General features: G+C 40.5%; 1 protein-coding gene across 2 annotated transcripts in view; it reads right to left on the bottom strand.

Moving 5' to 3' along the window:
- LOC6648064 (hemicentin-1) overlaps positions 1–13,637 on the bottom strand; it is a 72,506-nt gene that overhangs the window by 22,118 nt on the left and 36,751 nt on the right. For both annotated transcript variants that reach the window (XM_023178537.2, XM_023178538.2), the window contains exons 3-6: positions 10,628–10,828; positions 5,060–5,200; positions 4,368–4,499; positions 3,585–3,682 (exon numbers count right to left, since the gene is read on the bottom strand). In XM_023178537.2, the coding sequence (XP_023034305.1) occupies positions 3,585–3,682; positions 4,368–4,499; positions 5,060–5,200; positions 10,628–10,828 (572 nt within the window). The remainder of the gene's footprint in view (positions 1–3,584; positions 3,683–4,367; positions 4,500–5,059; positions 5,201–10,627; positions 10,829–13,637) is intronic.

Genomic DNA, 13,637 nt, shown 5'->3' with positions numbered 1-13,637 from the left:
TAAGGCAACTAATTTGCCAGCCAGCCAACCCAGTCGGGGCCCAGTCAGCCGGGGCACAAAAACTCATTACTGCAGCCGGCAGCTGGCTTTGGCTCTGGCTCTGAAGAGTGGTAACACAATCGATTTTGTTACAACGCCCCCCAAACCCGCACTTCTTGTCATTCACTGTGCAAATGTGAAGAAAATTACCAATTTGGAAATTAATTCGCAAAATAATTAAAAGCAAAAGGCAACACCAGTCTACCCCACGCGAGCGACCTTCCTAATATCGAAGGCCTGATTTTAGAATAACCATTGATGGCGTGCAAAACAGGATGGGAATGCCGTGTGTGTGTGTGTGTGTGTGTGTGAGAGCCCCCACGACCCATTAATGTTGTTAGCTGTTGATGTTGATAGCTATGTCAAATGCTGCTGCATGTTAAATGCCCCCGACATCAATTCGATGACATCAAGGAGGAGATCGATGGAGGTTGTGGACGTCATCAACATCGTTGACAATGCCGCCGCATGATGACGTTGATAATGATGTTTCTCCCATTGCTGTCGCTCATGTTAATTGACAATTGCAGTAATGACTTTGTTGCTCCCATTGATGATGATGATGGGGTTGCACGACGACAACGATGACGCAGACAACAGAGACAAACCCATAGATAGATAGAAGTGAGAAGGGATATGGAGGGGGATGAGTTAGGGGACAGCCAGCTTAGTGCTTGTTTATGATATTCATTATGCAACAAATCAACAATATCAATGGATTATGAATATGCCAGATTTGGTCTGCGGCAGAGAATGGAATGGACTGGGAAGACTTCCTCTATAAAGGGGGGCTTGGGATTGTGGTGCAATGCGTAATTAATATGTAAATATGCACATAAGTGCATGTTCATAAGCATGTAAGCGGTGTGTATGCGCCCACGTCACCTAGCTGCCCTCCTCGTCGTCCTCCACTTTTACCCATCTATCTCTGCGTGTTTGTGTGTGTGTGTGTGTGTGTGTATGTGTTTGTTACAAGCACTTTGAATGCGCGTTAAATTATTAATATGCAATGCTTGTGGCATTGCAGAGTTTGCGGTTTTTCTGCAACTTGCCATTGTCGCTGTCACGACATAATTAAAAATGAGCGACAATAGCAAAAATTTTATATATATAAAGAGCTAAAATCGATTGTTATGAAGCTATATTCTCTAATGCCTTCAAAATGTTGCCTACTTTTGTGCGAACTGAACTTTAATCAGGAATATATTAAATAATTAATATCATTGAAACTCTTGTGGCTTTTAATCAGCAAATCCTTAATCAAAACAAAATAGCTTTAGGTTGATTTGTAATCTGTATTTTAAAGTTACTTTAAACGATTTAAAACCCGTGTAAAGTTATTTTAAAAGCATTTTTCAATATTCACTAATCGAACCATTCAATTTGCTCAATTAAGTGATGCATTGAATTTTAATTTCCATTTAATTGACCTCTTTCTTTTTCGAAATACACTTTAAAGTGCCACACAACCAATCCAAATGCCATCAAAAAATTGCTAGTGCTTTTTGTTTTTCATTGTCTGGAATAAGTGAAATATTAAAATACAAAAATAGCTGCCAACTTTCACACTTTAACACGTTAATTAAACTGACCTTTACGGCATAAAATTTACATGCGAATGAATTCTTTAATTAACATTTTAGCAAGGGAAAGCAACGACGACGAGCCTAAAGCAAAAACTTGAACATATTTTTTCTCCCTCGTTTTCTCTCATCCTCATCCACCCGCGCTGATATGCAGACGCACGGCGGGACTAGAGTGGAGCCAACTTTCCTCAAGGCTCGTTAGTGGTAGGTTAAAGTACAGAGAACGCGAACAACGAGAACGAAGCGTTAAATTGTATACATTTAACTAGGAGCCATAAAATGACGAACTGCATGAAATGGCAATGGAAATGGAAATTGCAATAGAAGGCGGGAAACAGCGGGCAGCGTTGAGAGCAAGGCAAATGTAAAAATTGCATGCGGAAATGCCATTCTCAAAGACTACAAATGCCACGCCTCCCCAACGCCCCTACCCACCAGAAACGTCAACGTTATCGTCGACGGCGTCGCGGCATCAGAGCTCTATAATGAAATGTGCAGAACAACGACTGGACGGAGAGCAAATACAACACACACACAGTAGTTAGAGCTGACCAAAGTCCGAGTCTCTGAGTCTGTGTCCAGAAGCCTGGCCTTCTGGTTGGGCAAATAAATAGTTACGCTTTTTCGTTGGAATGCAGCCGAGTCGAGCCAAGCAAAACTCTTTGTGGTCAAACTCGAAAAAAAAACAGAGAACGAAGAAAAATGTTAAAAAATTAAATGGCATAAAAACTTAATGCGCTGCCGAAATTCGTGGAACTAGCAGGCGGAGACCTCCAGCAGTCACTCATTCACTCACTCAAACCGTCTGCGAAATGAAAAGGCAGCTGTATAATTTTAAGCATTGACATTTGTGGTCGCAAGTCATTATTTGGTTTGTTCTGCACTATGCCACACTCTATGCTGTCTCTCACTCTCTCTCTCATACTCTGTGTGTGCCATAGTTTTGTATACCCTCTCAAGGTCGGCATATTTGCAAATTTTATTCGATTAGATAAATTTTTAATTAGTATTTGAAATGAAGATAAATCATTAATTATGTAAAGCTTTTCTATAGAAAGAAATAGCTTAATTTTCATTATAACTAAATGTTTGTTAAGAAAGGGAAAAAGACACAGATATCATATATCGGCTTATAGAATTGGGTTTATTCTGTTGCTCAAAAGTATAATAATTGCAAAATTAATATAAATTTTATACCAAAGAAAAAGGGTATATAAATGTTTGTTAGAGCTGAAATTTGCCCGAGTCTATGTATATATTTTTTCTGGTTCTGGGCTGTTCTCTCTGACATTTCTTTTTCGGCAGCTTGCCGCTTCTCACTTCCGCTTTGGCAACTTCCGCAATTTTACTTTGAATTATAGCCAAGCGTATTAATTTAAATGTCGACAAAAGGCGCAAAGCACAAAAATAAATACCGAGAAGTATAAAAAACCGAAACGAAACGAGAAATAAAAACGGCAAAATGAAAGATGAGTTCACAAAAAAAAAAAAAAAGGAATACACGACAAAATGCAATGTGAATGACGCTTTGTCTGTCCTCCGTCTTCTGCACCTCCTTGTTGTCTCTAGTAGTCTATTGTGTGGCATGTTTGATTAAAATTATGCTTTACGCTTTGCCCCTCATCGTCACCATCATCATCACTATCATTATCTGCACTTTGTACTGTGCACTTCAATTTGCCTTTTGTAGACTTTTAATTAATGCGTTGCCAGATGTTTTTTTTTTGTTCTTTTTTTTGTTCTTGTGCTAAAGCCCCCAAAACCAAATCCCCTTTGGCCTCTTCTTCTACGCGGTATAATGAAGATAGAAAAGAAATTGCTTAGCCATTGGTCGCAGCAATCTATATCTATACATTTGTTGGTCTATGTATGTGTGTGTGTGTTTGTATTGTTGTACGAATTTCCAAGTGAGCAAACGCGTTAATGAAAATTTATGTACGAAATTTAATTAAAACATACCTCAGGCTGTGTTTCACCATGGACGATACAAACCAGCATGGCCTCATGCCCTTCACCCGAGAAGACAACGGGACGCTCCACTGCGATTTCCGGCGAATCTGTAAATGTGTATGTGGGTGTGGGTGTGGGTATGAGTGAGTGTGGTAAGAAAAGAATGTAAAGAAATTAGTTAATAACAACGGACAGCAGGAATACAATGACTATGAAAAGAATGGGAACACCAAAGAATAATTAATGACCACATAATTAGCACCTGCAGTATGCCAAAAGGCATACAGAGGTAAAGGATCGTAGGGGAGAAGGGTAAGCAGGAAAGTAAAGCGAACGCAGCGTAGTGACCTTTGGCAGCCAATCACAATCATATTGAAATCGGTATGAATATATATAAATACGATATATACTCATATAATTGCAAATAAATGTCAGAATTTCTGATGGCCCGTAAGGCACTTCAATAATTGTGAGTCAGTCGGCCAATAAATGTCGGGTCGGTGGATTGTAATAAAAAGTTTCGCTGCCCTATGTATGTGTGTACACACACTCACGCGTTCGCCCATCCTTCCTGCCCCCGTGATTTACCCACTCACAGCATTGCATGCACTGCGTCAATACCCATTCGAAATCGAACTGAAATCAGTTTTGACATAAATTGAACTGGCAGCGGCAATGCAAGGGCAACACTTGGGAAAAAATTAATTTGTTTCGCTTTCACTATGATTGGAGGAGGGAGGAGTTTGTTTGTATGTGTTTGTGTGTGTGGGGTGGAGGGTGATTCATACTTACATAGAACATGGAGGACAACCTGACTGGATGCGGGTTGACCAACACCATTGTTGGCCGTGCATATGTAGACACCGCCCTTATGCCGATCAACATTTTCAATGGAAAGGACGTGCGAGTGTAACTTCTCTTCGCCTGCAAGTAAGTAAGGCAGGAAAACAAAAAAAAGAAGAAAAAACCAAAGAAGAAAGCCCCATGAAAAATGCAAGTCAATAAAAGTGGTGCCACAACCCAAAGAAGATGAAATGACAGAGCCAATTACAGGGACTCAATTCTCAACGTGTGGATGTGGCTCCCCACACAGTGATGGCTGGTCCAGGACCGCTTCACCATCAATGGGCATTATATTTAATAATAAAAGAGAGAGGTAAAGAGCAGGGCAAGAAGAACAACAAACAGGAGCAGTAACAACAACAGCAGCAACAACAACAGGAGCAGCGGCAAAAATCAGTAGAGAAAAAGAAAAAAATAATTTCTTTGACTTTTCATTTTTATGGAAATTGTTTAAAGTTTTCTTTTATGGGGTATATTCATTTACTTTTTGCCCCACTGGTTGTTGGCCTGTTGTTGTGCTTTTTGCTCTTTATGATTTTAATTTTCATCCTTTTTTGGTTTTCCTTTCTTGCCTTGTCTCTTTCTCTCTCTTTCTCGTTCTCTCTCTATTGACGGTTTTGGATACTTATGCTGAATCTTACCATTGGGCAAAATATTATTTTTGCGGCTCCAGGTCACATTTGGCGTTGGATTACCAGAGGCCGAGCACTCAATGCGCACTGATGAGCCTTTTTTGACTTGCAAATGTCCGCCGGTGCTAATGTGATGAATTCTCGGCGGTACTGCAAGAAAAAAAAACAAAGAAACAACAAGACAACAAAACAATAAGCAATGCCAGAAAAAAGAAACACATTAGAAATGTGGGCCCCAAATAATAATAAATAGAAGTAAACGACTTTCACTCAAGCCTCGTCTCTAGCTGCCCGACCGACCGAAGGTCCATTGAAAATGTATGCAAAGTTGAGCGGGACAGAGTACAACAATTTGAATAAATAAATGCGGCCGAAATGCAAATTGAATGAGAGTAAAATGCCATTTGTGCTCTTACATAGAGGGCATACTTTAGGCTTTTGGGCCATCTCATGACCTAGCCGAGTCCATGGGTCCACGGACGGGTCCCTTCTCTATGGGTCCAAGTTTGATTTAATTCAGCTCAGGGGTTTATTTATATTTGCGGTCGCATTAGTTTACAGATGTTAAAAATTATTACCCCACTGTGTTTGTGTCTTTCACTTCATAGTCGTTTCTTTTGCTTTGTACTCAATCAAATTAATCAATTATTTTCGCTTTTTAATAATTCTAGGAAATAGAAGGCTTATCAAAACAGCTTTTTCGATATTAAAAATATTGACAAAGTTGATCTCGCTTTCTTTCTCATTTTAGATTTCGTCTTTTGGTCTATTTCCAGATTCTAAACGTTTTTCAAAGGTTTTTTCTAGAGGTTTTTTTACTATTATATACCCGTTCTTAAATCACGTAAGTAGATTGTTATTGAAGTAAGTTCTTAAGTGGTAACAGAAATTTTAGCAAATTTACATAGCTAAACAAATGACTTCATCAAAAGTTTCAAAAAACCTTTAACTTGGTTTATTTTAAATTTTGTTGTCTGAGATATTTAATAAATCAAAGGTAAATTTTCTTACTCCTTTTATTAAGTATTAATGTTTCCATCTTATTATTTATCATTGATTGATTTATTTGAAAAAAACACAACTTCATGTGCAACTAAAATTAAATGTTATTGCCTTCAATGAAAAATAAAATCAACAGCTCAAGAAAACGAAAAGCAAAAGAAAGATTTTTAGATACGAATACCGGATACATATCAAATTAAAGTCTGGCAAAGAGCCTAAAAATAACATGTGTTATTGATGCAATTCTTTCCAAAATCTCTCTATATGCATATATATATATATATTAGATTTGTTGCAATACATCAAATAATAAATGCGATTGCTTTGGCCAAAGCAAATAAGCAGAGATAAAGATAGAGACAAAACAAGGCTATGACTGTGGCATTTTCTCGTCTCGTGTATGTGGAGAAATGTATTTGCATTTGAAAGAAAATTACTATTGAACACAGAGGCAATACACACAAGTCTGCCTTTTGCAAACCGCAAAATATGCATTAGACTATAATAAATCATGAGCCATGGGGCAAACGGCAAGACCGAAAAAGACAGAGATAACAAAAAAGTCTCGAATCTCGAATGTTGAGTAAGTCATTCTATGAGCAAGTATTTTTAATACCCTGCATTCAAAGTGGAAATCGCGGGTATAGTCGGATCCTAAAATCTGGTCGTCTGTCTTAGATATAGGCTACGCTCTCTTTGGTGCAAGGTATACTCAAGTCGTTGAGGCGTCTTATTTTTTCCTTTTTCAATAATTTCACGCTTTAGTTGGGTCTTATACATATACATACATACATATATTGAATTTGATATGCGCATGGCTCTATATTAATACTCAAAGAAATTGATTTCGACTCAATGTTGATAACTCTCTGACGGACTGGCTGACTGACTGACGTCTGATGGTTGCTGCGGCGCATGTAATACGTGGGATTGTGGCCTGTAATGTCATGCAGATGACGACTACTTAATGGGTGTCGAATCGATGTTGGAAGATATGAATGGTAGGTTCGGGTGGGTATTTGGATGGCGATGGGTGTGAGAGGGCTAAGCTATGAAAGGGATCAGAATGGCGGTGGTTTGCTTGTGGTATGGCAAAAATTTTAATAAGCAGCCCTTTCAAAGCACTTGCCACAGTGGCCGCAGTAGCAACATCAGCAGAAGCAGTAATGCCAGTAACTCTGCTTCTGCTGCTGCTGCTGCTTCTAGTGGTTGCGGCCAGTTTTGACAGCGTCGTTTGTTGCATATTGATTTCACTCTGCCTAAAGTTGAAATTGAAGCTAAAACTTTTGCCCCACTTTGACAAGTAGACGGCAAACTATTTTAGCATCTGCTTAAGTTTTAGTGCTAAAACTTAAATGTGTGTTTAGAAATCTTGGCATTTAATTGTGGGCTCAATTGCTTTGGTCTGCTTCTCTGCTTGACTGCAATTTGTCTCAGATAACTAAAGAAACTCAAACTACCGTATGCGTGTGGATGTGTGTGTGTGTGGGTGTGCGTGTGTGCATGACATTTGTTTATATAATCCATGTGGCAGGTATATAATTATACGGAAAACTCTTCTCCTGCACCTCAGCATCTATTGTTATTGTGCAAACATTGTTGTGACCTCCATTGTGTTTGTGTGTGTGTAGGAGCAAACTATTGTTGCCCATAATTAAATGGGCACACCTCTTCCGTCTCTCTTTCGCCTCTCTTTCCATCGCTCTTTCTCTTTCTAGTCTTGAGCAAATTCACAATAATTATGATATTCGGTTGAAGAGTTTCGTTTCCAATTGAACTGAAAAGCCCCTCTAATTACCATCCTAATTTGTAATTGGATTCCTGTCAACTGAGCCGGCCTATAACTTGCACACATTAAAGACCCGGTTATGTAAATGCATTTAAAAATCAATAAACATATATAAAAACATATTATAAATTGCCACAATGACTGGTCACACACATTTTAACCACATAACTTAATGTTTTGCGGTCAGATTTCGGTATGCCAGAGAGTCTGTCCAACTTGCTGGCTAATGGATGGACAACGGATGGGGCGAAATGATGTGTGTGTGTGTGAGTGTGTGTTTTGGTCATGTCAACGCCAAATTGGTTTTATTAAACACAATTTAAATAATGTTCAACGTATTGCAGATGTTAAATTAATGCAAAATGCCTTTAAAAAACGTCCATGTAAAGCGCCTGTATGTATGCAACGGCCCTTGACATAGTTTTTAGTATGCAGTACTGTCCGCCCGCTTTACGCTTTGTTGATGTTGACATTTGGTCAATAAAATGCAACAACAACAACAACAGCACACAGAGATAAATGTGAGGGCTGAAAACCACCTGAACCATTCACTCAACAAACGAACCACTGACTGACTGTGTCCCCCCCTCGGGCAACCTTGACTGCTGGACAATCCATGGACACATTAAATATTGAAGCTCATCGTTTTGAGGCCCAGAGGCAGAGATAGTCACAGTCATAGTCGGCATCGGAGGATGTGAGTCGCTGTAATTATTTTGGCGCCAAAACTCAGGCGAAACGATATTAATGTTTTGGGCCATATTAAAAGATTTGTCAACGGGCAAACTTTTTGTTGTCCATTGTTTGGCATTGCGCCTCCAGCAGCAGGAGCAAACGATACCAGGAGCAGCTTCTAGTAGTTGGTCCATTTTTTGGCCATCCTGGGGCTAATGTCTTTGTAAGTGCTCGCTCCATGGCCAAGTGCAAAACTTTTTGGCAAAAGCGCACATTATTTTTTCATCTTTAGTGTGGAAGAGAAACAGCGAGAGTGAGAGAGGGAGTCAAACTGAAAGTAATTTACGCTCGTAAAAGCTGCCAGAAGAACGAGAGAGAAGGCCAAACTTTATGAAATTTATATGTATGTATATACTCTGTACCCACCAACAACCAAGAGTTGAAGCTGCTGCTGAGCCTATAAAAACTTCGACAGGGCATTATTTTCTACCAGTTTCCTCTCCTTTGACAACAATGCGGTATGAACCCAAAATTTTGGCGGTGATAGAGGACGATGTTTGTCGGCTCTTGGTGGTGGGTTTAGGATGAAAAAAAATTTACGTGCGCTCTGCGAAAAGTTCAATAAACGAAATATTTCTGGCCATGATCATTATTTGGCAAACGGAGCGCATAATAAACACATAAAATAAACAAAACTTTTCAATAATCGACATTTTTTTCGTGCTTCTCCGACATTGTTTTTTCCCCACAAAAAGGAACTCCAAGCCAGACGACACAATGACGAGAAAAAAAAAAAGGAGAATGACAACGACGACGACGACGCCGACGACAAGTCTTTCCTTTCGTTTAATGTTTGTTTGTGGCGAAACCGAAACCAAAAACCGAAACAGAGAGAACCACGGACCAAGACCAAAGCCAAGACCGAGTCCAGGACCAAGTTTCAATGACAAATGAAAAAAGTTGCTTTTGCTAAAATAAATACGCATTTTTTATAGGCCCAGAGTAACAAATAAAATTAAAGCAAATCGGGATAAAGACAGAGACAGACTCTGCAAGAAGAAGACTACTTAACACTGGCTTTAAAGTCGAGTGCTATAAAACTATTTTTCAATCATTTCGTTGAGATAGAGTTGAGGCCCATGAGAGACTTGAAATTTGGGGAATTCTTTGGCAATTTGCATGTGCCGAGAAGAACTCGTGCAAAAGTTGTAAGAACACTCACCCACTCACTACCCTACGCCTCATGGCTCATGCCTCATGCCCCATGGCAAGGGGCCGTATGCAAATAAAAGGCAACATTGTAATTGGAAGGAGGCTGGGGGAAAATATATGTAAATTATTCATCATTGCTGATTAGAAGCCTTGCCGAAAGACGCACGCCGAAACGCATGGCCCACAAGAAGGAAAGTAAGGAAGGAAGGAAGTAAGTAAGGGAAGAGATAAAGATAGACAGAACTATATATAGAGAGGGGAAGAGTGAGTGAAAATAGTAGCGAATCGACGAAACGCAGGCTTGTTAGGCACAATGGGATACTCTAGACTCGACAGGATGTAGTTGAGAGCAACAGCAACGGCGGCGGCAGCAGCAGCAGCAATTTGCATCCGCAGGAAAGTACGACCGAAATTTCTCTTCTTTTTTTTTTGAGTCAAATGGCAGATTAGTTTTGATTTTTTTCACTCAAAGATTTCTTCTATTGAATCTCTCTGGCCATAAAAAGATGGCAAATTGCAGCTTACCTATTTTGCATATTTGAGTGGTCGCTGCCACCACTGCCTAGGCGCATCATAAAGCTTTGAGTGCTCAAGGATAGGTCGGTTGGGATGTATAGGAATATGTTAATTTGACCCTCACACACAGATACACACACACACACACAACAAGAGTGAAGAGCTGATAGGTGCCCAAATGATGAAGCCAGACGAACAATGAACCCCAAGTGATTTGAGGAAATCGCATAAATTGCCATAAAAATTTCACAGTAACGTCAATCTCTAGCACTCCCTTTGATACTCGTGTGTGTGTGCCCTGACCTGACTTTGCATAACAATGCTTAAAATGGGCGAAAACCAACTGGTGGGTGGGCCCGTTCGCCTGGTGGCCTACTACTTACCAAGTATCTCAACGGTATGGGTAATTTCACGTGGATCCATTGTGGCAATTTGGCATATATAATCACCGGCATCCGTGGGTGAGGCGTCACGTATTTGCAGATTGTAGCCATTGACCAAATGGACACGGGGATCAGGTGTCACCTTAACAGAGCCAGCACTTAGTATGGCAATTCCACGTTTCCAAGCTACAACGTATGGATCTGAAAGATGGAAAGAGCAAGAGATTTATATGATGAGTGTATGGGTATATATAATAATTGGTAAATCATATTCAAGAGTTATTAAATCAGATGGGCGGCAAGCTGATTCAAGTGCCTCATACACACACACACACACACACACTAGACTGACAGGCAATGCAAATTGAAAAGTCAGAATTCGAATGACTCAATTACAAGGCTTTTGAAAAGATCTAAAAAGGCTAGAAATTCAATTTGCCATGGACCCAACCGAACCGAACATACACGAGAGAAAGGGAGAGAGAAAGAGACATAGCCTGGAGGCGATGGAAAATAAACCGCAGACAGACACGAACAACAAAAAGCAGGGAGAGAGAGGGTAAAGAGGAGTGAGAGTGGTAGTCAGCAGGCACTCAGTAACACCCACTTGATATCCGCTAATGTGCGGCATTTGCAATCATATGCCAGGCCAACATTTAGAGGATGCCACAGTTGGTGAGAGGATGGAAATAAGGAAGGATGCCAGGCAGACAGTCAGAAGCACACACACACACACACACACACACATACGCGCGTGCACGCTCTCTTTCAATGGCAATGGCGCGCATTCATCGAACTCATTAATTGTGATTCCTTTTTCAATTTATGTGAGTTGTTCGATGTAAATTTCCGTGTGCTGCGTGTGCAATGGCATGGGAAATGACAGCAGCAGCATGGTGAGGGGACGGGAAGGGAAGGGTCCACGGCCCATTGAAGTTACCGGATTTGTTACTAATGATGTATGACTTCCGTATATATCGAACGGTGCCAACGAACGATAAGCCTCTGCTCATTAAGAGAAATTAAAAGAAATTTCGCTCTCTCTTGCTTTTTGTCAGAAATTGAAAAAGGCGAAAAATCAAATTTAAAACTACAACTCATTAGAGTCAAAAGTTTCTTTAAGGTGAAATTTCGCAATTGATTTCCATATTGTAGAAACTGAAAAATTCACCGCATGGCAGGCAGAGTCATGTCGGTGGTAATAAAATGCTTATGAAGTCATTTACATGCGCATTCAGAAAGCGTATTTATTTGCAATGAGTTCAACAACATCCAGACCACACCAGGCCCAAGTTGAAGTTGCAGCAGTTCCGACGAAAGCTGGCTGGCTGGCTGACTGGCTTGCAGGAGGCTCAAGCAGACAGGATGAGGAGAAGTGGCAAGAATGTTGAGTGCATTGCAAAAACAAATAAATAAACGAGGGGCCACCTGCTGTTTGTTAGCGTGTGTCGGCTCCAACTCCGACTACAACTCCAACTGGAAACTCCAACACCGACTCCTCCGTGTGTGTGTGTGTGAAAAAAAACGAGGGAAAGGCAAAATATAATTCCTTAGACAGATGAGGAAGGTGAGGAAGGAAATCGTGGCTGTTGGTTTGGGTTCTCTGTGTGGCTGACTCGCACAGTCAGTACGTGCCACAGAAAATTTGCTGGCATCGTTCATTTCATATTTGCCGCCTGAATGAGAAATTGGCCAACCATTTTAACCTCATCATCAGCAGCAGCAAAAGGTTTAGATCAGGATATACTCAATGACAATCCCCTTTGGTTGGTCAATTATTTTTTGCTTTCATGGCTAATTGGTTGGCCATAAGCTTTGTTTCGTTCACTGTCAGTCTAAAATAAAGAATTATGAAATATTTTTGCCCACAGAATTACTTGAAAATCTCTAAACATGAACTTGGGTGGCAGTCTGTCCATTTGTTCTTTCATTTTTGTTGGAATTTTTAAAGAGTCTGGACAGGAAATTAATAATACTAAAGAAGAGAAGGAAACAGGGCAAGAGAGAAGATGCTTTTGTTGTTCCTGGGTTTTAGTCAATATTAGCTGGAGTGCCTTGTCTTGTCTTGTGTTGTGTCCTGTCTTGAGTTGACTTGACTTGACCGAAGCTTGTAACCTCTCTTCTTCTGTGTTTGTGTGTGTGTGTCTAGCAGGATTGGGTAGGACCAGCCACTTGTCCGCAGCAGCAGCAGCAGGAGCACAAATAATGCCCTGGCACACATAAATTAAGGCTCTCTCCTTGGGTCTATCTCCCTCGGTCCTGTAAGTATGAGTTGAACGGGTTGCAACTAAATAAATTGTTAACTAAAATAACAACAATCTAACGAAAACAAGCAAAACACGAAACGCCTCAATTTCCGGTTTAAGTGTTCTAAACTAAATAGAAGCACACACACACACACATAGAGCAGAGACAGTTAACAGAAGCGGGAGGGTTTGAGGATGGGGGTACAACAATACATGCAAACAATTGCGCTGTTAAGCTCACGCCAGGGCGGAAACTCGGTAAAAGCATTTTCAGTATTTTTGTATGTTAGAGTCACACACAGACACACAGGCACACAGTCGTAGACATAGTTAAACACGGCCTGCTCGACAAATGGTTAGAAATGGTCAGTGTGTGTGTGTGTGGTTAGAAATGTTCGTAGGAAGCGAAGCGGCCAGCTCATTGTTTACGGCCAAAGCTAACTTTTAGTTTTCTACACTTTCGCACAAATACACATACAAACAAACACTCACACAGTTACACACACACACATGCACACAAATACATAGAAACTATTCAAATATATGAGGCATGTTAGCATTGTTGCAGCGCCTTTATCTGTTTGCTCTGGGCATACTGTGCGTATGCGCAATATGCCTTAAACCATTGAAGAGACGAGAAACGAGCCTCAAGCTTGCTTGCAAGCGACCGTCCGTCCGTCCGGCCGACCAACCGACCGACATGTTGTTTGTCTGAGCGCAATTTATTGCATGTCGGAAAGGCCAATATTATAAGATGATGACCC

Source organism: Drosophila willistoni, chromosome 3R, assembly GCF_018902025.1.
Source record: "Drosophila willistoni isolate 14030-0811.24 chromosome 3R, UCI_dwil_1.1, whole genome shotgun sequence".
Lineage (NCBI taxonomy): Eukaryota > Metazoa > Arthropoda > Insecta > Diptera > Drosophilidae > Drosophila > Drosophila willistoni.
This window is presented reverse-complemented; position numbering and strand designations above follow the sequence as displayed.